This window comes from Dasypus novemcinctus, chromosome 2 (genome assembly GCF_030445035.2).
Source record: "Dasypus novemcinctus isolate mDasNov1 chromosome 2, mDasNov1.1.hap2, whole genome shotgun sequence".
NCBI classification, from domain to species: domain Eukaryota; kingdom Metazoa; phylum Chordata; class Mammalia; order Cingulata; family Dasypodidae; genus Dasypus; species Dasypus novemcinctus.
This window is the reverse complement of record NC_080674.1, coordinates 107,198,793-107,226,556: the sequence shown is the minus strand read 5'-3', so window position 1 is coordinate 107,226,556 and position 27,764 is coordinate 107,198,793. Positions and strand designations below refer to the sequence as shown.

At 38.3% G+C, this 27,764-nt stretch overlaps 1 protein-coding gene across 3 annotated transcripts; it reads right to left on the bottom strand.

Annotated features, from left to right (window-relative positions):
* Nucleotides 1-314: 314 nt before the first annotated feature.
* Nucleotides 315-23,631, bottom strand: MACIR (macrophage immunometabolism regulator). Of its 3 annotated transcripts, none has more exons than XM_071209264.1 (5): nucleotides 23,417-23,631; nucleotides 15,129-15,218; nucleotides 11,543-11,632; nucleotides 10,730-10,821; nucleotides 315-6,103 (listed from the first exon to the last, which is right to left on the bottom strand). In XM_071209264.1, exons 4-5 carry the CDS (start codon nucleotides 10,740-10,742, stop codon nucleotides 5,457-5,459), a joined length of 660 nt encoding a protein of 219 aa, XP_071065365.1. In that variant the 5' UTR covers nucleotides 10,743-10,821; nucleotides 11,543-11,632; nucleotides 15,129-15,218; nucleotides 23,417-23,631; the 3' UTR covers nucleotides 315-5,456. The 3 variants fall into 3 exon arrangements, with proteins under 3 accessions (XP_071065365.1, XP_071065361.1, XP_071065364.1); XM_071209260.1 differs by lacking the exon at nucleotides 23,417-23,631 and adding an exon at nucleotides 22,288-22,956; XM_071209263.1 differs by lacking the exons at nucleotides 10,730-10,821; nucleotides 11,543-11,632; nucleotides 23,417-23,631 and having other exon boundaries at nucleotides 15,129-15,215.
* Nucleotides 23,632-27,764: the final 4,133 nt, after the last annotated feature.

Here is a 27,764-nt window from a genome sequence, read left to right as displayed (position 1 = left end):
TATGTATTTACTAATAAACTGATAAGCTATCTGTTACATATTCAACAAAGAAAAAATTTAAAAGGATGAGATAGAAAGTATTTTAAAATTTTCTTCTCATACCGAAATGGACCATCTTTTTGCAGCTCACCTCAGAGAACACAGCCTTAGTCCATTAATTGGGTGTCAACATATATTTACACAAAACTCTTACACAAACACTTTTGAGATTGTGCAGTACTGTATCCAAAATATTTAACTTTTAAATGTAGCAATTTCATACCTATAACCTTTTTTAAAGCTGTCATGGGAAGAATAAAAGACACAGCAAATCAGGGGTTTCAAAGATTGTTTTTATTAATTACCAATGGTTGCACTTTATTCAGCAACAACTATGCAACAGGCAATTTTATATTACATACATGATATCTAATTCTCACAAGAACTGTAAAGTATGACTTATCCCATTCATAAAAAACATAAAACTGAGGCTCATGTTGATCAACTGTATCTTGCAAGTTGAGAGATAATTGCAATTTATCTTTAAATTGCAACTATATCTTAATATCTTTGTATTTATTATACTTATCTTTTAATCTTTATATTTAGATTTACATTTATAAATCTTTACCTTAAAATTATATGTAAATATATGTATTTTAAAGATATAAAAATATCTTTACACTCCAGCTTTTCTACAGATGACAAATCTAAGTGAGCACTTCCAGTAAGCTGAGCATGCTACTGACAGAAAAATGAGCAAGACTGCTACTTCTCAGATTTTACCCCAATGGATTTAAGGGCCTCTCTCTTAAATCGCTATTTATTCTGCAGAACATTCAGTGGTCATGCAGCACATGCTATGTTTACTCCCTCTTCCAGTAATAGGCAAGTCCTTATAGGTGAAAACTGTATATTAAATCATTTTATTCCCCCCCCCCCCCCAGACGGCCTGTTCTATAGATGACTTGTTGGTGATGATGGTGGTGACCATTCTCCTCCGGTCTATGGTTAAGACAGAACCCAGAGGGGACTCCTACTCAATAAGTTTACACTGCCTTTCAGTTCACAATGTAAATCATGGTGGTAGAGGAATGGGCAAACAGATTTTATCTCCTGTGCAATGCTATTCAGTTCAGTAGCAGATGCCTCAAGTACTAGGTTAAGAAAGATAGTGAGGCCAGATCTGAACTCTGAGGAAGACTGTGCTGTGATGGATTGGTGATGTCTGCCACCCACATAGATTAGGCTGACGGTGGTGTGCATGATCTGTATTTGCCATCCTAGCTCCAATCACTTAAATAAAATCTGAATTTCAGTAAGCACAGTAATTTCTTAACCCAAAAGTTCTTTGCCCTAACTGAAGCTTTAGTCAGGGATAGGGGATTCAAAGTCTTCCAAATATACATTTCCACGTGTAATACTTTTAAAGAAAAGTTTGGTGAAACATAACACTTCCTGGTGAATCAGAATAAAGATCAGCATCATGGGCCCATTCTCTTTCCACTGCATACAGTTAAAAACACTTTTTTTATTGTATTCAGCAGGAACTTGGAAAGAGCCACTAATATTTGTATAAAAGCAATTGCATCAAAGCTCTTCTTTCCAGAAGCGACCCCAGCATCACTTAAGGCTTCCACTGACTGTGCGACTACTCTCTTCCATCCTAGTATATGCTGCGTCTTCCGTTTAAAGAATTCTCTTTTCTCATCCTGTGCTCTCTAGCAAAATCTGTACATCAAATGCAACCTCAAGGTCAAGGGTGACCAAGTTCAGGAGATTTAGTTTCAGGCTTTTCCTCTGAAATTATTTAATAAAACCTTGCAAAGTCACTTCACAAAGGCAAGAATAAAAGTTCAAAATGTTCCCTCAGGTATAGTAAAGAAATGTCCTAGGAGCTCAGTAAATTAAAAAAAAATAAATTAAGCCCATTCTTCTTTTGTTTCTAGTTGTGTTCCAGCCAGAAAAATCCTTCATTTTTTTAAATGTAAAAAAATAAGTTCATTTCATAATTCTTACCTAAAGAGGAAATTCCAAGGCGAAGCACATCACTATGCACTGATTGCCTCCACTTCTAGCTTATAATTGCATTTTACTTGTATGTCCAAGGCAATCTTTCTCATCAGTCCATTTCCCTAATCAGATTATATTATTTCAAAAAGCAGTTTTACTTAATATTTGCTGTCTTCTCTCCATTACAGTAATGTATATTCTTGTTCTTTCTCCACCTCTCCTATTCTAGAGCATTTATGCCATTTATAAATCACTTGACAGTCTCTCCTGCTTTTTCTAAAACAAACCACTTGAGCCAAGGCCATTTAAAATTTCCCTTAAATAGCTTACAATACTTACAAATGAAATAAAAGCCTTTCCAAGACAAAAGTATATTGGATATACTCTCTTTCATAAATGAATGAGAAAATAATTTAAAATGGCTTGCTTTTCGGCAAGATCTCAAGAAACGTTTTTTCTTTAAAGGACACTTTCCTCTCAAAGTTAACTTACAATTTTCCTAAAACCTTCCCAAATACAAATTTTGGATCTGTTTAAACAAATATTTCACTGTAGGAACAAGAGACAGAGACCCACATATCGGTTATACAGGGCATGAGAAACAGTGGGCAGGGTGAGGCGAGCCTGAACTGTAGCTCAGTAAACTGCGGTCTAGAAGACCTGGGGGTTCTGCTGACTGGAAATGCAGAGTTCAGTGATCAAGTTTACATTTTAAACCACCCCTAGATGGTTTTTTTTCACTGACTGTTGAATAGGGGAGCCCTAGAAGCAGAGGCACAAAATAGGAGAAAAAAATCAAACAGAAAAAGACTCACCTCAATAGACTGATGTAAAGACTGAAATACTACTGCTATTTTATGCAGCAGCTGAGCCTCTAAAACATGGCATTTTTGCAACAGGTGTTTTGTTTTGTTTTTAAGTTATGTGGTGTTGCATCATATATAAGGGCAGGCACTGTATGATATCCTCAGGTATATTCTGGCTAAAGTTATGCCCTTTGTAGTGTAGATTATTAAACTGAATAAAAATGAAAAAGAAAAAAAAGACTACCGAAACAGAAATCATGTTAAAAAAAAAGACTAAAGAAAATGGGATTTTTTGTTTCCAGCTGGACAGAGACCCAGTCTCTTTTTTGTTTTTTGATAGAGTACTACCTGCCGCAAGGAACACAATTCCACAGGGCGCAGAGGGACACAATTGAACTAATGAAGGGACTCTTCAAACACATTTTGAAAACTACTGACCTAGAGCTTTTAAAACTTTGTTTCTAGGAAACCAAATTCAAAATTGTATATCTTTTACTAATCAGATAATGGTAAATATGCCAGTAACTCATACTTTTAACCCCTTATTTTTGTCACAAAAATTCCTTTGGTGGGGAAGAAATAAAACCACTATATTTTTAATTAACTCAAGAAATTATTATTCAGGGGCATGGGCAATGACAGATCTCACAGGCATGCAGCTGTATTTCCTAATGAACTGAATACATATCACTGCTATAATTACATTCTTTGCCTTGAAATGCCAATGAGCATAGGAACTAAATGTTTTTTACAAAAATGGAGCCTAAATATAAGTGCTTAGGTAGAATTCTTGAACAGTAACTAGACTGTTGATAAGGGCCCTCATTTTAAAGCACCACACAACAATGTGTGTTTATATCACCCTTTTATTTCAGTTAGAAATAATACAGTTCCACAGGGTAAATCAATAAATAACGGTGTTTAATCATTAAACGTAAAAATCCCAACTCTTTGGCATCTGATTCTATTTCTTGTCAAACTAATGACTGTATATAGTTAATCTTAGTGATCATTTGTCAATACAATATGATACAAAGGTGCAATTTACTTTAAAATATACAACAGCTGAAATTTTCCAGCCCACTAAGAAATCTGATCAACTCAGTAAGAAATGGGCCAACTTTCCCAGGGCTTTTACACATGATTCACCTCAGTGGAAGTATAATAAATGCTGATTAAGAGTTCCTAGGGTTTTCTAATACTTATTTTGCTCTACACAGAGTTTGCTATTCATTCTGATTAAAGAAAAGCCACAACTGCACCAAGAATGACCCACTCATTCATTAAAAGGTGTTCCTATTTATAAACAAGGTTGCTAACACCTAAGAAACTCACAGCCCCCAAAACAAAATTTAAAATAAGCAGTCTATGTTGCCAGAAAAGCCAATTCGATAATAAATTGCACCTTTAAGAGTCAAAACAGAAATAGAAACTTTTACAAAAGGTTAAGTTACATACATATTTTTCAAAATATATTCAAGAATAGGTGAGCTTATTTGTTACTAAAGCCAGGGCATTATTTCTTTAGCAACAAATTAAACCAGTGCAATTGACATAAATTGTTAAGTAATCCAGGATTAACCCATTAAAACTACAGAAGCACTGTTAGGCTCCTAACACTAATCCTAGAAACTGGAATTTCAGTGAGTGCTTGTGCTGCACTGAACTAAAATGGGAATGACTCAATGCCATGCTGAATGGTATCACTTCATACTTAATTTAAGTATTCGATAGCAGAAACCATGAGTTCTTTCCATTAAACTTTCATTTACTTACGGAAAATTCAGATGCAAACAGTAGTATGCCTACAATCCACAATTAGAGAAGCCTTTCCATTTTACAGTTCTGGATGAATTTTAAATTAGAAAATAAGCACTAAGGAAACATTTTCAACTTATGAGGACTTTATATTGGAAACTTTCTGGAAAAGCTTCCCCCACCCCAACCCATTGTAAAATAAATACTTTGTATCCCAAATTTAATTTTATTAAGACACACTTTAATAACGCTATAAAGAAATATTTTACACCATAGAGATCATCAGTAACTTTCCATGCGGAAATAAAAAATTCATTGCTCAATAATATTATTGAGGCAAGTAAAGAGAAAGATTATTCTCTTGTCAATCTGAAATGTTAATTCTTTTCAGTGCAAAACAGTTATAAAATATTTTAACTCAATATTTAAAAATAAAAAGTGGTTCAATTCAGCAATGTTCAAGTTCTCAATTTCATAAAACAAAATCATTACATACATTTTATAGTAAAATACAGAGATTAAAGAAGTACTTGAGTACTTAAATTTCTAATGAATCATACCAAGTCAGCAACAACCAAGCAGATAACATTCCCAATTTGAATGTCAGAATCATAAAGATGATACTACTGTACCAAACCTTTTTTTCCTAGCTAAAAAGCTATACAAACTAATGGCCAACATTCTGTTTCTTTGCAGTGGCGTGCTCTAGAACAATTTCCCCCCAAGTACCTGTGATTTCATTCCTGTATTCAAAATTTGATCCAAACAATTTTTATGTTCCAGGAACACTTAGCTGATATAACCATCTATAATGTGAAGAGTCACGTACAGAGTACAACAGTGGACATTTCTAGCCAAGTATAGGCTGACCTAAACTGGTTTAGACTCTCTGCAAGCCATTCATGTATTATTCCTAGCAAATACACGGTCCCCTCTGAGGGTTAGGTGTTGAAGCTGGTACTGTAGCACTTCTGTATCAGCTGGCTCCTTGATGTTCATTTTATCTAGATTGAGGTAGTCCAGGGATTTGGAGTGAGCCCTCTTCCCTTTAAGAAGACAAAGAGGCAGAGGCCCATGGAGGGCCTTATAAGGTTCATAAGGTAACGATTTAGTACACTTGTCTCCTGAGCTGGGCATCCGCCTTCGCCTCCTTCCATTGACAGCTGGAATCTCATATGGCTGGTAGTACCTACTTCTGGTTTTATACAAACGAGAGGAACGTGCAAGTCCTGCATCCAGCTGTTTAGAGCGCAAGGAAGGCACAGCTTCTCCCTTACTCTCTTCACCTCCTGTGCACTTCTGGGCTAATTTCAGGAGTTCCTCACCAGTTGTGAAGCCAACCAAATAGTTAGAGTCCATGTGGAGGATCTGGTAGCCTGAGACAGTCCGACGCATCGGCGAGCACGGGGTGCTGGAACAGCGGGGCTTCTCTGCCTCTGCCTTTCCCGGGGAGCTCGCCTCAGCCACGGGTAAGGGCAGGGTGGTCAGGGTACTTCTGGACTCTCCATTAATATCTACTTCCATTTTAGGCACCAGTCTGCACACTCCTAAAAGTAAACAGACAGATTAGAAAAGTAAAATGTCCAGAATCCAGCCAAGCTGGATCATTTTAGAAGGCTCAGGGAGAATGAGGTAACACCTGCCTAGAGAACAGATAATAAATTTTATTTATTTATTTTCTCTAACATATTTTATCTATGTCTATTGAGAGTTTCAGAGCAGGCAAGAAATGGCCACTATTTGTTTGCCTTCAAAAGCACAAATGCAGGTTAAACTGAAGTCAGAAGGACTACCAAAAGCTTCATTTGATAAAGCAAAGAGAAAGCACCACCTCTCTAACTGCAGCTCCATTCAATCAGGAAAAGTGTGCTATGAAGTAAATCAAATACAGACCTCAACATTAAGCAAATAAAAATGATTATACACAGTTCACAAAGAGTCTGGCTCTTCATACTTGCATGCCTTTGCAACTGTGTGTAAGGTAAATAATAAAAGATATAAGCTGATCAAATCCACAAAGAATTTTCTATATACCTGAAGAAATGTTTGTAAAGTAGGAAGGAACTATAAAGGAAGTTTCCCCCAAACTTTGTAAATGCCCTTCCTCCATATCCACAGCAAATTTCTTAAACAAAACTATTTTGTAGTTTAAAAGTTAACCCTACATCCAATAAATCAGGTAAATATTAATATTAAAAGTATATAAAATCAGATGTCATTTTATTTGGCTCTTTAATCACAAAATACCATTAATTTGACAGTCATTTTAGCTTACAATATTGAATATCTTCAACTTCTGGATAGTTTAATCAACAGAAGAATAATTCACAATGACCACTAATAGCGTTCATTACAATTATCACATTACAGAGTTTGGAAAATGCCAGTGACCAACCCTCTAAAGGAAATGGCTTTACTATATTTTATTAATATAAAAATAAATTTGCCTTTGTGCAATTTATTTCTCCATTGATAGGACTGGACTAGTAGCTAGCCGCCAACTTTGTACATTGCTATGCATATAAAAGCTTAAAGATTTCTCATCTAGTAAAATTAGAGGACCATATAGAGCCTCACCAAATTTTTATGCTAAACAAATGTTTATCCTAAGTCAAAGGACAAAGGATACCCTGCCTTTCTCACTAATTCTGTATCCCAGAAAGAATACAAGAAAGACATATCCAAGGTCTCCATCCTACATAACCTGCCAGGCAGCTACAGGCAGAAACTCTTTCTCTGATATTGTAGCCTGAAAGACAAGGATGCAGGGAAGGGAGGGTCTTATGATGCAAGGAACCAGGACCACGGAGGACAGGGCACACACAGACAGGCACCAGGTCCAGGAGGTGGCAAGGCAATGAGACTGGAGGAACCAAGTCAAGCCCACATTCAGTGAGACACTGGTCTAGCTCTCTTCTAAACCTAGTGCTCCACGACCAGCCATGGATTTCCACCAACCACCTTACCTTACTCTCATTTGGTATATTATAAGCTTCTTAAAAGTGAATTTAGATCCCACCAAGTCTGAATTGGGTAATAATTCAGAGAGACTAGGCTGAAGTTCATCTTTTTCAGCCTATCACAGAAAAATTCCTAAACAAGTTAATAATATAAATATAAAAAGTTGCCGTAAAGGAAAGTAGGTGCAAGTTTCTGTGGACAACAGGATCATCAAATGTCTATTCTCATGCTAAGCCTGTCCTGCTACCTCATGGCAATCGGGAATTCTCAGAATTTTTAGGAATTGAAGGGTAAAGGATGGGAGGATACAAAGATTTGAAAGAAACAGGCAGAAATTATATATTAGTTAGAAAATAAGCACCTGGAAAATCATAAAAGTTAAGAAAATACATAAAGATATGCTACATAAAGTTCAAAATTTGGTTTGACAATCTTAAGTGAAGTTTCCAGCAGCCAATAATACCATAAAAACTACCACAGAGCTTGGATAGAATATCCCAGAGGATCTTCAGGCATCTACCTGGTGGACAAGGATTTAACCTAGATTTCTAAGTAGATGTGGTTTAAGAGCTCCAGAAATTCAACGAACCAGCCTGCTGTAATAAACCTTCCCATATTTTGCTTAGATAGACAACATACAAGTAATTTCTTAAAAAACAATACTTAACCAGAAAATTAAACAAACATTCATGTCTAATATCCTCTAATATAAATACTCAACCTGGTAACAAAGGACAATGCAAAGGAGGTCATATTCTTTGTAAAATTTCTGAATGAGAATCTCTACAATAATACATCTATAGCTGCTACCTGCTTACATTCTGATGAGCAAGTCTGAAAACCAGGCAACAGTTTGTACTTTTGAACTATAAAACACCACTTTTGCGTCCAACAATAAATAGTGCATTTTCACTCTTTTAAGTAGTTTCACTGGTCTCTGCAGTGTATTGCCATATGTACAGAAACAACTCCAGCCAACCAGGAATCATGCAAATTGCTTATCAGCTCTCAGATCTTTTTTTAATGATCCTTTTTATCTCTAAAGTGCCCTTCTAAAGAACTATTATTTGCCACTGAGAAAATAAGGTGGAGGATGGGTTTCAGAAAAGAGACCAATGTCTGATATTACATTTTTAGGTGAGTGGAATGCTGACTAAGCAGCACATCTCCTATTCTTCAACATAACAGAAAACAAAACTTTCTATGCTATCACATTCCTGAAAAAATTTCCTGATTGGATTCATAAACACTGGAGCAAGACCTTGAGAGCAGTTATAGGATCAATTTTCACAGGTTTTCTTTAAATGGGCCGAAGTGGCTTAGATTTGGACACTGTCTATCTGAAGTTCCTAGGTCCTTTCTAATTCTATAAAAAAAAATGTGACACTATAAAATAAAGATTGAATGGTATCCAGGTCAACATATCTTCACATGGGGATGTCTCATCTTTTCCACTGCAACATTTCTTACAAAAAGGCATTTACTGAGAAATTCAGAGGCTACAAAAAGATGGCTTGTGTTTAGCAAAGTATTCTTCAGATTTAACCATGGAAAAACTGCTCACGAGCTTGTTATTTTAATAAGCCTCTTCATGATTCAGCATTTTGTTCCATATTCTAAAATAAACTCTGCATCCAAAAAGCATACTGCCAAGATAAATGATTACAAGGCACTCTGATAAATATTACTGCAGGTAAAGTGCAGCAGGCACCACTCCCACTGTAATAAGAATAAACTGTGAATCAAGAAATTCAGTGCTAACTTCCTTATTCCAGAATAGCAAAAATCAGAGACCAAAGATACCCTGACAGCTTCTACTAATGCCTTTCATATATAGTTGGTAGCAAAACTAAAGACTAAAAACAGAAAACAGAAAAAGTGTGAATGTTAAAATTACAGAATCAGCAGTTTCTGTGGCTAGAAGAATATAGAACAGAAAATGAAACAACAGAAAAGTCAACTTGTAGTTGAACAAAGATAGCTTTATAAATGACACCTAAGGGTCTTCAATGTTAAATTCCCTCACAAACCATTCAGTCACCATAGCACATATATTTAAATAACACAAAAGAACAAGCTATGGGCCAATGACACTACGTATTACCATATTTATTTAAAAAATATGAGGTTTCAAAATCAGGTATCACTAGACAAGGTACATCTTTAAAGCACTGGCTACAGAACGTGTTGTGTACTGAAGTATGTTCCCAAAAAAGGTAGTTCAAGTCTTAACATTCCTAAATGTGAACCTATTAAGGAATAGGATCTCTGAAGATGTTAGTTAGGATGAGGATAAACTGGATTAGGATGGGGCCTAAGGCAATATAACCAGTGTATTTGTAAGAAGAGGAAGTTTGGACACCAATAGAGAGACAGAGGAGAAAACGCCTTGTGGCAGCTGAGGCAGAGAACACCTTGGATTGCTGGTATGCCATCACCAGAAGCCAAGAGAGGCAGGGAATAAACTTTTTCCTACAGATTTCAGAGACAGAAGGGTCCTGCTCACACCCTGATTTCGGACTCTAGCCCCCATACACGAGACAAATTTCTGTTACTTTCAGCCACCCACTTTGTGGGACTCTGCTATGCAGTCCTAACAAAACTGAGACCATGTGACATTCCAACCAGAGTATTTTGGCTGAGACTAAAACAAACAGGTAAAATCACAACCCATGTGTTAGGGAACCTGGTACACCAGGATGAGTGGTCAAGTGGCATGCCCTGGAGAGAATCTGCACAGCTTTGAGCCCTCTCGAAGAGGTCAAGCATCCTCTCTCTACTTCTGGCACAAACAGTGGCATTTTAAAAATATAACTGAGATGCCTTAGCGCCTTCAACCAACTCTGAAAATAGCTAAGTATTCACAACCGCTGTAAAAAGAATTCTTTTGAAGAAACACTGCATACTAACATCTGTACTTCACCTAAGAATCTCAAAGAATTAACCACTTCGCTAAATGTATACACACCCCTACTTGTGGGTATTTATGTATCAGTGACATAAAAAAAATCCCAAATCCCTAAAGCTTTAACAGAATCATTAAAAAATCACTCCACTGACTTAGATACTGCTCTTTTTGCTGTATTCTCTTTAAACACCTTTTTTCTTTTCCATCACAGGCTGAATTAGTTTACTTGAAATGTTTTTCATGACAGGTAGGATCAGGTAAAGTTTAGGTGTAATGCAATTCTTGCGGAGAGAAAGGAAAGTACCAAGATTACTCATGATGGGGAGCAGAAGTAGTTCACATGGTTGACTGCCTGCTTCCCATGTATGGGGTCCTGGTTTCAATCCCAGATACCTCCTAAAAAAAAAAAAAGAAAAGATTCTTCACGATATTGCCCATGGCCAGCTCCCAGGTGAGAGGATGCTAGAATCAGTGCAGTGATACACTCCAAGAAATGAGATTTTATGAGGCTCCAGATGTGGGGTTCCGTTTTACTTATTAATTTCTCTAACTGTGCGGAAATATCTCAAAGAGCTCTTCTAATGCATGAATAATTTTTTGTAACTGTCTTTCCCTTCTAGGTACCTTCTTCCCTTTTGTCTTTCCCACAAACTTGCTCCATCAAATTCTTTTTCTTTTTATTGTTTTGAAACCTGCAAAAGCAAATTGAAAAATATCCAAACAAATAGAAAGATGCAGAATTAAAAGTCAAAATCACATTTTAGTCCCTCCCAATGCTAGTCACCGCCTCCTCAGAGGTTACCCTTATTAATGTTTGGTATGTATCTTTCCTTTTCCTATGTACTTTCCTTTTCTTACGCATTTACAATTGTAAGAGTGGGTCTCAATTTTGTCTGATAGTGAAAGCATTTAAGTACATACACACAGTTATATATGGGAAGATTTACGTAAAAAATCCTAAAAGTAAAATGCTGAATCAAATAACATGTGCTTTTAAAATGACGATAGCACCTAAGACAAAGCTTCATATAAAATGCCATTTTTACATGGAATATTACTTTATATAACTAAAATTTCATTTAAATGCTTTTATAAATTGAATAATCTATACACTCACCAGGAAAGGGCCTGTTTTCTCTTGCTAGTAAAGTATTGCCAAAGAAGAAAAGAAGAACTATGCCAAAAAAAGATAACTTGTTTGATTTTCCTAAAAGGGACAAAGACATGGTATCCATTCTTGTTTTTTAATTTAATTTTTTAATTATCTTTTTTAAAGTTAATAGATCACATAAAATATTACATTAAAAAACATACAAGGTTCCCATATACCCCACCCTCCACCCCACTCCTCCCACATCAACAACCTCTTTTATTCTTTGACCTCAAATCTGATTAGTCAGTTCTCCTTCAAAAAAATAAAGAAAGGTAACATTTACATATACTAGAAAAGTATATATGGTGCACATTTTTACAGCATCTGGCACTGCAAATAATATTCCAAGCAGAATATTTCGGCTGAGACTAAAACAAACAGGTCAAACCACAAACCATATATAGGGGAATCTGCTGTACCAGATTGACTCTCCAAGAGGTCACGCTTTCTCTACTTTTGGCACCAACAGGGACATTTTGAAAATACAACCTAAATGCCTTAGCTCCTTCAAACAGCTCTGAAAATAGCTGATAAGTTTTCACAACTGCTGCACAGAGCAGAAATCTCTTGGAGAAGCAGTGCATTCTGGGAATTTGTTTTCATCAGGCTTATCAAATAAATGCACTCCCAGTTATCAAAAGAACTGCTCCATATGCTTGAACTGTTTTTAGCAGCATATAGCAAAATACCATATTAAGAAAAAAACCAAGTATGATTTTAAATATACAGAACAAAAATGTCATCATGTCAACAAAATCCTTTTCAAGGGAAACCTGAAATAAGTCATTCAGAATAGAGACAATCCTTGGGAAAAGGGGTCTCCTTAGCATGACTAACACCAATCTAATGGTATCTACACAGTCATCTAGTTTTGAGGCCAGAAACATCTTGGAGAGCAATCATTCATTGGAAAGAAGAGGATACTGAAGCCACCGAGCCAGGAGCCCGCCCAGCATGCCAAGCAGATAGGTAGGCAATGGCCATGACCATAACCCAGGTCCCCCAGCTCCGAGCCCAGTGCTCCTTCCATTCATTCACATGCTTCCCAAACTTGACTCACACAAGAACCACTCAGCGAGCTTCAAAAAACACTGATGTCTTCGTTCCAACCCTAGATTGTGATTTAACTGATGTGGTATATAGTCTGGGCTGTGGAATTTTTAAAAGATGCTCAGGTGAGTCTAATATGCAGACAAGTTTGAGAACTTGTCAGAAGAATTTCACTCCTATAAGCTCCCCAACCCTTTTTTAAATCAGTAATTATAGTCATGTGGTAGATATTTTTGGCTCTTTTCAGTACTGCTGACAACCTATCCCTGAGGTCTTCTAATTTACTGTTTCTAATCTGTTATGGGCTGAAAATATCTGCTAACCATACTTGTGAAAACTGCATATAAAATAAAAATAAATCTGTGCTGAATGAGGACGGGGCCCTCTCATCTGCAAACACTTTGGTAGTTATTCTAACTACTTAGAAAACTTTGTCAAGTACAGCCACTTTGGAAAATAACTTGGCATTTTCTTATAGTTAAATATATACTTATTAAATGACCCAGAAATTCCAATTGTAAGTATATAACCAAGAGAAAGGAAACATATGTCCACACAAAGACTTGAATATGAACATTTATAGCAGGTACATAATCATAATCCCCCAGAACTGGAAACAATCCAAAAGTTCATCAACAAAGGGAAAGATACAGAAAACTGTGATCCATTCATACAACAGAATACCGCTTAGCAATGAAAAGGGGCAAACTGGGATTATGCTAAGTGAAAGAAGTAGATAGAAAAGGCTACATAGCATATGGTTCCATTTACAAAACATTCTGGAAAGACAAAACTTTTGGGACAGGAATCATATTGACAATTGCCCAGATTTGTAGTGGGGGAGGGGACAGACTACAGAGGGGTGTGAGGAAAATTTGGGGGGTTATACAGATATTGTTTCTTGACTCTGGTAGCCATTATACACTGGATACATCTGTCAAAGTTTATCAAATGATATACCTTCAAAGAGTGACTTTTACTGTCCATAAATAATACTTCAATAAATTTGTTTCATTCAAAAACAAAAATCTTTGCCACAAATTTCCAAGCTTTGGGTGTTCCTACAAGTATTAAGATTTTCCAAATTGTATATTCTCAGAATCAGCAAGAATCTTAATGGTTGTCCAGTCTATGTTGGAAAACCTTCAATAACAGGAACTCTGTACCTTCCCAAATGGTCCACTTCACCATTTGCAACTCTGCAAAAATGTTTATTTACATATGTATCTATATATACATACATTTGTACACATATACATATACATACATGAATATATGTACATAATATGCATACACATAGATGCAAATATATATATTCCCATAGCTTTTACCCATCACTCCTAATTTTGTGCTTTTTTTCTAATTAGGTTAAATAGCACAGCCACCTAATTTCTTAAGCAATATTCCCTAAAAAGTACTTTGTAATCATGGTTTTCAAACATCTTGCCCTCCCCCCCACATCCCAAAACTGAACAATTTTAGTAAAGTTTCCATGTTTTTAAATGCATTTTCATAAATTTGACTACATCTACATAACGAAACTAAAGTGTGTGTTTTTCCCCATGGCGCCTTTGAATCATTTTGCTGCTGACTCCTAATGTGTATATCAGTTATTAAGAACCTGTTTTTTCCAAGGATCATGACTTCTCTATGTAATTCAAAACAAGGCCTACAACGATATTGGCCACATGGTATATCAAAACATGAACTCACACTAATATAGTTTTAAAAACTTAAATGGAGTCACAAAGATTATAAAATTTTTTTCCCTTCAAAGACTTATAGCCACAGGGACAACTGTGTCAGACAGACGCACAAACCACAAACAGAAGGAAGACAAGGCACTGTGTATTTTTTATGGTTTTTTAAATTCATGGTGTGATAAAAGGAATGTCACATTTGCAGTGAACTGCTGCTAAGCTAAGTGAAAATTATGCTCCTTTTAATCATCTGTTCGCTATTTTTTATGTATAATGTACAACTAGAACTTTCTGCAAATTATTTCTCCAATAATTGGAGATTAATATTTTTAGTAAAATTTCACCTAAATTAGAACAACTACCTCTAGCTACTATATTTTGAAATTTTACTCCTTAAGATTATCTTTACCCTACAGAATAAAAAAGGAAAATCTATTCAACCAAAAAGTCGGATATTCTAAATAAAATAATACTAACATTTTACAGCAATAATTTCAATTCTCACCATTAAAAATTTGGTCACTGGGCTCTCTCTGCCTAGAGGGGCCCCATCAAATCTTGGTGTGTGTTTCCGTCTTTCTCTCCCATTTCTTAGCAAACTCTGTTTTCCCCTTATCCCAAATACATTGTTTACTGGCCTAACTGAAAAAAAAAAAAAAAAGAATTTGGTAATTGTAGTATGCATATCTGCAATAACATAATGGAATTTCACCTTGTTTTCATCTATATAATCCTTAAAACACAACGGTATTACATCCATACAACTGGTTAACAAACTGAAAAAGCAAAATATAACTCACCAGACTAAATCCCAGAAGATGTCAGTGTACAATTTCCACTGAGTCCCAAGGGAACACGGGCATAATAATTTTTCTGCTCCACTCGAGGTACTAAACAAGAAATTCAAAAATAATTCAATTTAATAAATAATACAACTTATAAAGCAATTATATCAATTCTAACTGCAAAACAGGATGAAATTGGCAGCAGGTACTAACACCAGGTATAGGTTATATGGAGTACAATAACTAATTGAAACAACCTCAAACATTTTATCAGACTAGTTCTTCTGTATTCTGCTGCTTAAACTCTGGAGTAAATATATAACTAAAAATTAGGGGACTAAACAATGGTTTAACCAACCTAGTTGTATTTATGTATTGAGCAGATTGATAGCATCCTATGGGGAAAAAATGCTAAGGCTTGGGTCAAAAGAACGGGGCTTAGCCCTAGCCTTGCCAAAAACTCTGCCTCTTGACCTTGTATAAATATCAATCTATAAAATGAGGACAATAAAACCATCCTTTCTCCGACACACACTGTTACGTGGCTCAACTAAGATTAGATGAACTGTTTTGCATGCTGCAAAACTCTTCACAGACGTGATGTTATTATTACACAATTAGTATTTTGGAGTCTACTCATGCTAGCATAAAATGGCAACAAACTCCTTCAAAAGACTACTGTGAGGGAAATAATTAGAAAGCTCTTGGAAAACGTAAAAACAAACAAACAAACAAAAAACCACTTCTTTAATAGCACATTTCTTAAGACCTCTAGCAGCTCCCTTGTGCTCTCCCTGGGGAGTTAAGGCATAAGAGAATCTATCTTCATCTCTTACCTCCCCAGTTAACTGAGTTAATTTGCTGAGACCAAAACAACTCCCCAAACTCCTTTTCTACCTGTAAACTTCTTTGGTTGTTGGGTTTTCTGCTGTTGTGTTCAACTGAGTGGAGGAGAGGGCTCAAATGAGGACATAGTTTTACCTAAATAGGGCACTCAGTGCCTCAATAAGAGACGACAGTATAACATGTTCTCAAACAACACACATAGCAAGGGATAAGGCAAGGAGCATCTCTTTATTACTTTCTTTACCAGTAGAGAGTTTTAACCAAAGGAAATAGATAATTACTGAATTACAGGCATTTGTTTTCTCGGCTTCTTGAGCATTTTGCAGGAGCTAATGCATCAAGAACTGTCATTTTGAGAAATTAACATGTTTCTGCCTCTGGAACTACTTTAGATTTAGGTAACCGACATGCTCTGTTTCATTTCTTTAGCCACAGACTATTTTCAAACTGGGTAATCAAGGAACACAGATAATTAAGACTTGGTTCTACTCCACCAATAAAGCCTCTGGTTTTGATATAAAGCAAATATAATAAAATGAAAATTATCTATGATTTACTATAATTACCCCCAAAGGATTCCCCCACTACTAATGTTATATAAAGTTCCAGATGATTTCTCATTTAAGTAAATGGGTAACATTTTTGAGTACCTATATACCAGAGTTACACCTAGGTTATATCATTTCATCTTAACCACTCTATGAGCAAAATATTATTACTCCCATTTTAAGCTATTCAATAAAATAATACTATTTGAGACTAGGAGCAGAACTCCAATCTGTCTAACTCCAAAGCCCATTTATTATACTTTGCTTTTTATACACAAGGCTTCTTGTCAGTAATAAACCCAGGTGTAGATCTTCTCACACACTATTGTTCTTGAAAATGTATCTTAATCAATTTCTGTGAAGGAAATCCTATTTAAATGTGTGGGGAGCTTTATTGCCTGACCTGTGAAATGACTAGAGGAAGGTAGTTCTAACTACTAACTCTAAGTTTATTTCCAACTTGAAAAGTGTCAGGGTTCTAAGGCATGTAGTGTACAGTCTTTCATACAAAATCATTCTAAATTGTGGTCTCATTTTCTAAGAGCTTATATTACAAAGTTGTTTTTTAAAATCATAACATAGGGCAGGGTAAAACATATCTACAATACTTGCTGGCTTATGTAGTTGGATGCTGTATTCTAATAAATATTTCAAGTAATTTCCATTTAATTTTTCAAGACTACAGCTATCACGAAGTGATATATTTTTCATTTAGACTTTTAAAACAGTTGAAAATCAAGAAGATGAAATATGAGAAAAATATCTATCTGTTTTAGTTCTAAATAAAGAATAGTCTTTAAACAGTCTAAAATCTAATTTAAACTTTTATATAATTTGCATCCTGTATTTTGTGATACATTCTTTTCATGCTTTTAAGTGCACTGTAAAAATATTTATCCTTTCAAAAATATTTTTTCCAACACCAAAAGAAAGAAATCAACCTAAAATTTCAATCTGGATTTGAAAGCTAGGAAGCCTTAAAGTAATTATCCAACTCTTGCCCTGAAGCTGATGTGGAAGTCTAAGAAATGGTTGGTAATTTCATAGTAAACAAAGTGTAGTAACTGATTATCAGTATTATGCCAGTGCCAAGCCAAAAATAGAATACAAACAGAGTCCAAGAGAGAAGAACAAGGTGAACGAAGGTGCAGAAACTCCATACCATCATCTCCATTTTTACTGCTTCTGACTCTGCTTACTACTTTGCCTGTAATTGAATGCTATCAGCACACAGCTGCCAAGAAAAGGCTGAAAATGAAAATGGTGAGAAACAGGAAAAAGAAAAAATAAAAAAGCGTGGCAAAAAAAACTAGTACTAAAAAAATACCTTCTTTAAGAGACTAGCTATAAAAAAATATACCACAAAATTACAGTAAAGGCTTTCGCCATTTCTCCTTAATAGCGACAAAACCCCCCAAAATATATATACCTTCTAATAACACATTTTTAGAATATTTTTTAAAAATCTATGAATCTCAAATACTCATAATTAATTAATTCTGGCCAATGCTTTGAACTTGAAGGCTTGGAAAGAAAAGAGAGCAATAGCTTTCCTCTGAAAAACAGTCCAACAAGGGGGAAAAGAACCTCAGTTGAAATTGTCACAAAAATGGACTAAATGCTGCATAGAAAAACAGACAAGTAAACAGAGCAAAGGAGATAGGATGGAATGCTTCCAGCTAAAAGAAGTGGTATGTACTTTTGTTGAGGCAAATAGAAATCCCTGTGACATGACCCTGAAGAGAAAAAATTAAGCATGGCAAAAAGCTGCCAAGCAGCCTCTAGGAAGGGAAGCCATGGGTGACTAAGCAAAAGGCACCCAGCATTTGACGGCAAGTGAATCTTTTACAAATAGAAAAGTTTGCAAAGATTAATCAATCAAGTGTGTCAAATTACTCAGGTAAAGTGATAGATGTCATCACAGGTGAATAAAGAACAATACCCTTCCTAGTAGGGTGACCTTGTGTCTGGATTTCCAGCCAGTGTTCTCACATAATTATCTGCAGCATCCCCTTTCTATCTCAAGTGTCCCAGTTTGGCGGTTATGTTGCTATCCTACTTAAAAGAGATCTATAACAATGGAAAAGCAATGAATTACAAAAAAGAAAATCACCCTTCTGCTTGCAGAGTGGCTTCACATCACATGCATATCTGAAGAGTATTTCTTTAGTTGTACCACTCCTCAGCCATTCATACATTCATTTACTCATTCAGGCATTTAACAATATTTCTTAAATCCTATTAATATCCCAACACTATATAGGCACTGGGGCATATGCAAAGAATAAGGCCTGAGACAAGGCTACAGGGGAAGATGCATGAAAATGCATGCATCTAATACATGTAGTAGTAAATCCAAAGGATGCTGGGAACCCAGAGAAGGGAGTGGCTACCCCAAAAATATTAAAAGCTCCCTAATGTTCAAGAATAAATGGATATATTCAGCTTCACAAAAAAACCCTACACAACTTCGTCAAGAAGGTGAAAAGGCAACCTACTCAATGGGAGAATATATTTGGAAACCACATATCAGGTAAGGGTTTGATTTCCATTCTATAAAAAGAAATCATACAACTTCAGCAGTACATGAGCAAGCAATCCAATCAAAAATGGACAAAAGACTTAGATAGACATTTCTCCAGAGAGGAAATACAAATGGCCAAAAGGTACATGAAAAAATTTTCAGTATCACTAGCTATTAGGGAAATGCAAATCAAAGTTACAATGAGATATCAGCTCACTCTGCACAGAATGGCCAATATTAAAAAAAAAACAGAAAACAGTAAGTGCTAGAGAGGATGTAGAGAAATAGAAACACTCCTTCAGTGTTGGTGGGATTGTAAAATGGTGCAGCTTCTGTGAAAGACTGTTCAGTAGTTCCTCAGGAAGCGAAATAGACTACCTTTTGATCCAGCAATTCCTCTACTAGGGATATATCCTGAAGAACTGAAAACTGTGACTCAAACAAACACCTGCACACTGATGTTCACAGCAGCATTATTCACAATCGCCAAAAAAATGGGAACAACCCGTGCTATCAACCAATGAATGGATAAACAAATTGTGGAATATACATATGATGGAATACTACACTGCAGTAAGAACAAACTAAATTGGGACACATACAATAATGGATGAACCTTGATGACATTATGCCAAGTGAAATAAGCCAGACACGAAAGAACAAATATCACATGATTTCACTAATATGAAATAAATATGAAAAATAAATGCATGGAGTTAAAACCTAGAATATGGGTTATTAGGAGATAGAGGGAGAGCTACAAAGGACTACTAATGCTAATTGTATGCAGAAATTTTAATTAACTGTAGAAGTTCAATTGGCTGTAAAAGTGTGGAAATGGATAAAGATGATGGTAACATATTATAGTGAATAACAGCTGGTTTATAAAAGAGATTGTATTTGAAAAAGGTAGTCCAGGAAAGTAAATTTCAAGGGAAAGCTAGAGAATAATCTAGGGCTTGAATAACAGTGAACCCAGAGGTGGATTAGAATTGTGGTTAACAGTACACACGCAAAAATGTCCTTCTGTGAACTTGAACAGATGTTCATCACTACTGGAGGGTAGTGGCAATGTGGAGAAGCATGGGGAAAATACAATTAATGTAACCTATGGACTATAGTTAACAGCAATACTGTAATATTCTTGCATCAATGCCAAAGATGTACTATGTTAATAATAGGGGAGTATGGAAAAAATATGTCAAATGTACACTATCGACCAGTTAGTAGTAATAATCTGATGATATTATCTCATAATCTGTAACAAATGTTCCACAACAGTGTGGTATGTTGGTGGAGGGATGTTGAATGGGAATTCTACATATGTACATGATTTTTTGTAAATTCACAACTTCTTAATAAAAAAATAATTTTTTTTAAAAACCTAAACAAAAAAAGCCATAAACCTCAGGTTGCAGCATAGATCCACTAACAAAACAGGAACAAGAAAAGCTTTAAATATATCACTTACAAATCATAAGATAAATAAATAAATAAATACGAAGGCCAGCACATGGTCCTCCCAAATTTTGGCAAATAAATCCCGCTAATTCCTAAGGATTGTATTATGAAAAGCAGGAGAAATTTTAGGCAAAGCCTTTTTTTGAAAATCCATTCAGACTAATAAAAATATTTTGCAACTACTAATCTGACTACTCTAAAGGCAAGGAAAAGAGAGTAGGCCTATCTCTTAAATAGCAGAGCACTGAGTAGAAATAAAATGGTTCAATTGCCAAAGAACAATACACACAATGAAAACAAACACTAAGCTGTACATACTTGCTCATTCTAGAGGTTACTTTAAAATTGCCTTAAATTTTTCATTTGTAACTTTTAAAAAACTAAACTATCAATAGTTTTTAAAAAGAGCTACTAAGGAGGGTGTGACTTATGAAACCATCCTTGGCCTTATAAGCAAATCATTAACCTCACCAAAGTGGTAAGAAAGCCTATATTTGGTGCAGTAAGATGAAAATATGTTTCTCTAATACCAGTTCTTTGAGTAACAATCTCCTTAAAGTGTAGCATTCATTTTCTATTTCTGCTAGTAAAAATTTAAACTAGGTTACCAAGGTCTTCTTATCATTATATAACATCATCCCTCTAATTTGGGGGAGAGAAAATTCAGTTTCGCAGCAAACAGGACTGGCAGTAACTTGAATTGCAGGTCTACATTAGTCTTTACAAGAAATTTATCACCACCATAACCAAACAGGACAAATGTCCACAGATAGAATCAGCTAACCGAGTTGAACTGGCTGCTTAAATCAGGGGTTCGAAATAAGGGGTCTGTGAGCGTGAATTTAAATTCAAAACAGCATTATTCTTGTCAGGATGTGTTGGTATGGGTGTGATATATTTATTAAATTATACACAGTATAGTGCGGACTTACTAAGGGGTCCGTGGTTTTCACCTGACTGGCAAAGAGGGTCCGTGGAACAATAATGCTCCCCGCCCACCAAGCTATATATATCAGCAAATAAGTTTGAAATCTTGTATATGAAGTTTCATTATTCCCACCACACTAATTTTGAGAGTTAATGTGGACAATAACCCTCCAAAATGTACAGAAATAAAAACGCTAAGAAAATAAACATTCACTGACCATTATTTAAGGGTCAATACCCTACACCTTACATCCTGGAATAGTTACCACTCAACAGCCTTGCAATTGAATAAGCTAAATTGTTGGCAGAAGCGGAGTCTATACACTTGGTCTTACTAAATCAAGTGGTCTCTTGGTATTGTTGACACTTTTATTTCGTCCCGTTCATTTTAAGTTTATAATGCATAACTACTACATAATAAAAACACTGAAAAATCTAAGAAACATTCACTAACCATAATTGTGTAAGCATACATTGCAGCCTTGAATTAATAAAGTACCAAAGGCTTGTACAAATCACCTTTGCAGTAACTAGAAAAATAAACTTCAGGAAGGAGTCATTTCTATGACCCTAGTGTCTATCCTGCTCTACAGGGTAAGAAAATCAATCAATTAATCAATCAGTCAATCAACCAATCAAATTCCTAAATTACAGGGTGCCTCATCTGAAAAAAAAGAAAATAAAAGTAAAATGAAGTCTAGTAATGTCTGAAGTATTGTGTAAGAACTGTGCTTGCGGCTAGGAGAAGCAAGCACACTATAAAATGCTATTGCCTCCATCACCCCCTCTCCTGAAATGATTAAAAAGTTCCCAGCCCCAATTTTGCCTGTGCACAATAGTCACACACATACACACAGAGAATACTGACTCAACACATCACTAATCCACCCCAGGGCAAATTGGCGTGGGTAGAGAAGCAGGGTTTCCAAAGGATGCGGAACACTTGCACCGGGAAAAAGACTGGGCCATCATTCCCTTTGCGTTCCCATCTCCTCGGCAGATTTGTAGATTCCACCACTAGAGAGAGTTTGGCAGCTTCACAATGGGGTTGACTGCTCAAGGTCTGACTGCCTCCGGTCTCAAAACCCCTTTCCTTCGCTTCCCACCCGACCCAAAGTCCACCCGCAGCAGGTAGGGCGAGGGCGGTGATGCCCAATGACATCTGCCGCTTTCAGTTCTGCCCCGCATCGGCACGAATCCACGCGAGCTACCACGGTCACAGCCCGCCCGTCCGCCCCGCCACACCGACAGTGGCGCAGGGGGCCAGGGCGTCGGGTTCCCAGGCGGCCTTGTCCCCCGGACCGTCGGTGAGATAAGGCCTCGGGGACTCGCCGGGAGGTGCTATCTGTCCTGGGCAGTCACGCTCCACGCACGGCGTGGGCACAAGGCCAACAGCGCAGCAGGCCGGGTAAGGAGCTACTTCTCAATCCAGCCCGCAGGCCCGCCGCCCCGCGGTCAGGGCACCGCGGCCGAGCGAGCGAGCGAGCGTGCGCGCCAACCCTCCGACTTCCGCACCATGGCACCGGGGAAGAGGCGCGCCGGGTCGCCGAGTCCCTGCACCTCCCTGGCGGGCGCACGTCGCGCGCGCACGGGTGCGCACGCCCCCGCACATTCACTCACACGCGCTGCACACTCACGGCGTCTGCGGCCCCACCCCTGTGCCAGGGAACCGCGGGATCTACGCACCCCACACGGGCCCCACCCAGTTCACTAGAAACTGGCCTCCTGCTTGGGCGCCAGGGACCCAGCCTCCGAGGCGGCGGACGCTAGGCGATCCTGCTGCCCACCCTGGAGGTCGGCCCGACCGGGGTTCCCAAGTACCGCGCGTGCACTGTGCGACTGCCCCGACACGAGGCAGGGAGGAAGGGGCGGCGCCGCGATTTGGGCTGGCACCCGGGTTCAGTGACTGGAGCACCCCCAACCCCCATCACCACAACCACCACCTTCTCCGCAGCACAAAAGGTTGCAGACGAAGCCGCCGTCCCTGTGCAACGTACCGGTAGCCCAGGGCTCCTCCGCCTCCGCTGGGCCCGGACCCGCGGAGCCAGACACAAGGGCGGGAGAGGCGAAGGGCTGCAGCGCCGGGATCCAAGCGGAGGCCGCCAGCGGAACCAGCCGGGTACCCTCTGCTCTCCCACCGCGCTCGGCACCGGCTACCGCCCGGCGTAATCCCCGCCTCCTCCGCCGCCGCCCGCCTTCCCGCCCTCCTCCCTCTGGCTGCAGAGGCGCAGCCCGTCAGCGCTAAGCCCGCCTCCCGCGCCCAGCTCAGACGCCGGGGGGAGGGCGGGCAGGCGGGCCAGAGAAAGGCGCAGAAAGGCCTGAAGAAGTTGGGGGTAGGGTGCTGCTGATTGGGGAGAGGAGGAGCCGTAATACCCCCTAACCAGCTCCAACCCCACACTCCCATTAAATAGCTGCCTGCGAGCACTCTGTCTTCCACGTTGAGTGGTGTGCTATTTGTCATTTGTGAGTCTCTGCTTAAAAGACTCAGCACCGAGAAGAATCAGTAAAGACGGGAAGCACGTAAAATTACAGATTAGGGAGTCACTCATAGAAAACTGCTAAGTGTCCAGTAAATGTGTCTGGTGGGAGTGGGAGGTAAAGTTAAAATTCTGATTCTGATGTTTTTGGATTTGCTATTTTTGAATCTTCAATGACATGACCTTTTCCATTCTTGTAAGAAATTCTTAATTTCTTTTCTTTCATTAATACTATCTTTTCTCAGTTCAGGTCAAACTGGTTAATAAACTTATCGATAAGAATATTTATTGACATTTATTTAGCTCTTACTATGTGCCAGGCTTTTTATGTACATTTCCAAATTTACCCACAACAATTCAATGAGGGAGTGGCCAGTTATGATCCACATTTTAAAGATGCAGAAAGTTTAAAAAACTTCTTCGAGTCACCCACTTAATAACTGGCTGAGCTGAGTTCAAACTCAGGAAGTCAAACCCATTAAATGTTGTTAATGTAGGTACCACTGTCCTCCAAGAGATTTTTGTTGTTGTTTAGCAAAATGTTTTATCTCAACATAAAGGTACACATTTTCTAAGTAGGTTAATCCAAATTTAAACAAATCTTGTTCCAAACTTGTTTCAGAATCTCTATATTCCTGTGATAATGTGAGGGCCAAAGGAATGATGCCTAAAGCTCCTCAGCTGGAGGATGTTTTATACTACTTGTTGTGTGTCCTAAATATAAGTATGGGAAGATAGAGGAAGGAAGAAGTTTTAACTGATAATCTCAAAAGAGCATTTTAGAAAACATTATTTCTAACATAGATATTTGTATAATTTGCAAATATCATTCCCAGCATGGTATAATATGTGCTGAAAACAATAATGAATGGATTTTTTTTTTGCACAAGTACTTTAGGAGAAAACACTGAAATTCAAATTACAGTCTGACACAGTAGTGTATTGTTCATGATCACTCTCATGAAACCACCTCCAAAACATTGCATGTTGTATATTCAGAAACTTACTTTTATTTTGTCCTGTCCTAAATCTTATATAACCTTTTCTGAAGAATGTCTTGTACTTGCCCTTTGCTCTGAAAGTTTGGCAATGTTCTCAGCCAAAAGCAATAAAGTTTTGACTTGGCCTTTAAGTTTATTAGGCTCGAGGCCAGCCCACTTGAGAGGGCCTTGTCTCCCCATTGCCCTCCTCCCTGGGTGGTGCTCTACTCACTCCACCTAGCCCTGATTCCTTACTCAATAAAACTTTGGTCAGTTCTTGAGTGTAACTATGAACACCTCATAAAGCAATTCACCAGGCAATTAATGACTGATAATAGCATTATGTGTGGTCCTGTCAGGGATAGGAATAAATACCTAAAGACTGAGTGAGAGAAAGGATGTGGGTGGCAAGGGCTGTGGCTGAGAGAGATGGGGGGGGCGGGGAGGGGACTAATGCCTAATGCAGAAGTCCATCCCAGAGCTCTCTTCTATGTTCTGTGTAGATCTAGTCAACCCATTAAGGGGGAAAAAAAAAAAAAAAAAAGCATGATTATAAAGGATTTAGACCCAAAGCAGAACAGATTGTTTATTCCGAAAGGATTTCTGAACCTGGGGAGGATCAGACACTCCATCTCAAATACCCTTGTATAAATTACACCTTGCCTCAAGACATTTTCAGAAAATCTCTTTAAAATGTCTGTTTCCTGGATTATACATTGATGTAAATACTATCACCTAGCAAACTGTCAATTTGAGAGAACAGGATAGGTGGATTTTGATAACAACATAAAGGATATGAATATAGACCACACTTTCATTTGTGAAAGGAATACCACATTGCCTTTTTAATATAAACCAACTTGTTTCAGGCGGAATCTAACTAGAAAAATAGAGGCCTCATCAAATATCTACAAACAGAGAATTTAATGCAGGGAATTGGTTACACTAGTGTTGGAAGAACTCAGAAGCCAAACAAAAATTAACAACTTCATCCCCTGGCTATAGAAAAAAAGGGAAGAGATAGGGTTACTGAGGTCCAGTGGCCAGGATTCATAGACAGCCCCTGGGGGAAGTCAATGCCATAGAGGCCACAGCCTCTCAGAAGGAAGCCGTCTGTGGTACTGTGGATTCTACCTCCTGTCCTCCAGTCTCCTGCCAGCACCCACCATTGGCCAAACCTGGACACCAGCTGCCAAGGGAACCAGACAGCAGCCTGCAGTGGACAGCCCCTCTGCAATTCAGAGCAGAATAGGACCAGGGCGAGGAATGAATCTGAAGGCAGGCCAACAGGCTCAGGATCAGCAAGCAATTTTATTTTGATCTCAGGGCCTCGGTCTTTCTTAAATTTCTCAAACCCCTCTTGGCTGCGGTCAAAGTTCCAAGAGCATCTACCCAGTCAGGACAGAGGTGGCTGATGATTGTGGAATATGGGGGTTTGGTTTATACTCATCTGTGTACAGAGCCTACAGCTACTTGCTGAAGTACACAACCTCTCCACCTCTATGGGATGGCCCTGCTCTACTCATTTGGTCCCTTCGTCAGCTCTCTCCTGCTCCTGCTCCATGAGAATATTTCCTAGATTGGGAACCATCCTGCTAAGCTTTACACATCCTCAGTCATTCATATAGGGTTTTTTGTTCTCCCTTTTTGTTCTCCCAGGATTTAGGACACAAGTTCTGCTGTCCTGAGACACACAGACCCCTATCCTTCCTTTCCCAATCCAAGGGGATCACTTCTTTAGGGGAAGGCCTTCCTCTTCTGATTTTCCCACTCTACTTTGCCTTTGCTAACAAACTCTGTCCCCTCTCTGGGGCTCAGGCCATTGGCAACAAAAGCCAGAAAGGAAGATACTCTGTAGGCAACTCCTTTATTTCCTGGCATAGACCTCCCTTGAGGAAACAAACAAAGGGATAAGTCCAAGATGAAAAAAATTATAGAATATCTCAAAATATTTTCCAGCCATAAAAGTAAAATACTGTGAGTACTGTGGACCAGGTCAAGGAAGAAGAGCATGGAAGGAGAAAAGGATGAGCTTACTTTGGGACACATTGAATCTGGTGGTCGTGGCACATCCACACAGAGATGTCCAGCAGGAGACTGGACATGTGGAGCTGGAACTCAGGAGGGAGATAAGACTGCCCCTCAGCCCCTCTGAACCACTACTGATTCCACACTCTCATCCTACTTTTTGTTCATCATTTGAACCTGTAACACAGTTTTTCCCTTTACAGTGAGCATTCTTCTATACCTCTGCCTCTCTGTCTGGCTAATCCCTAGTCAGTCCTTAGATTTCAGTGTAGCTATAGAAACCTCTGGGAGGAGTTTCCTGACTCTCACAAATGTTCCTCACGTTGTTCCTGTAACACTTATCACATGGTGCTGAAATAGAAAGTGGGGGAGAAGAGCTTGCAGGTTAGGCCTTCTGGAGTCAGCCTTTATCTGGCTCATGAGAGCTGATTGCTAACTTTTCAGGAATTTTGCGAGCCAGTTGTTGAATCGTTGGAAACTTGAAATCAGCTATGGTAGGAGTATTTACAGCATGGAAATTGGAAAACTTTACAAATCAGGGCTTCCAACACCCACACCCTCCCACACCCACAGCACCAATGAAGGAGGCTCAAAGGCCCCTGCGATGTGCAGAGGAGGGAGGGAAGGGCTTGGTGTGGGGCCTTGGGGCAGGTCACTAAATTATGTTTTTTGGGGAAACTTCCCCTCACAATACCTAGACTTTCATATAACGAGTACTCAAAATCTACCACTGAATTTTGTTAAATTAAGCTTTACTTCTTTTGGCCTCAGCTCCTTCATCTGTAAATTAAGAGATGAGAACTAGGGTTTTGCAGAGATCTCAATACGTAGCACCCCTCTTCTCTGCCCTCATCCCAAAC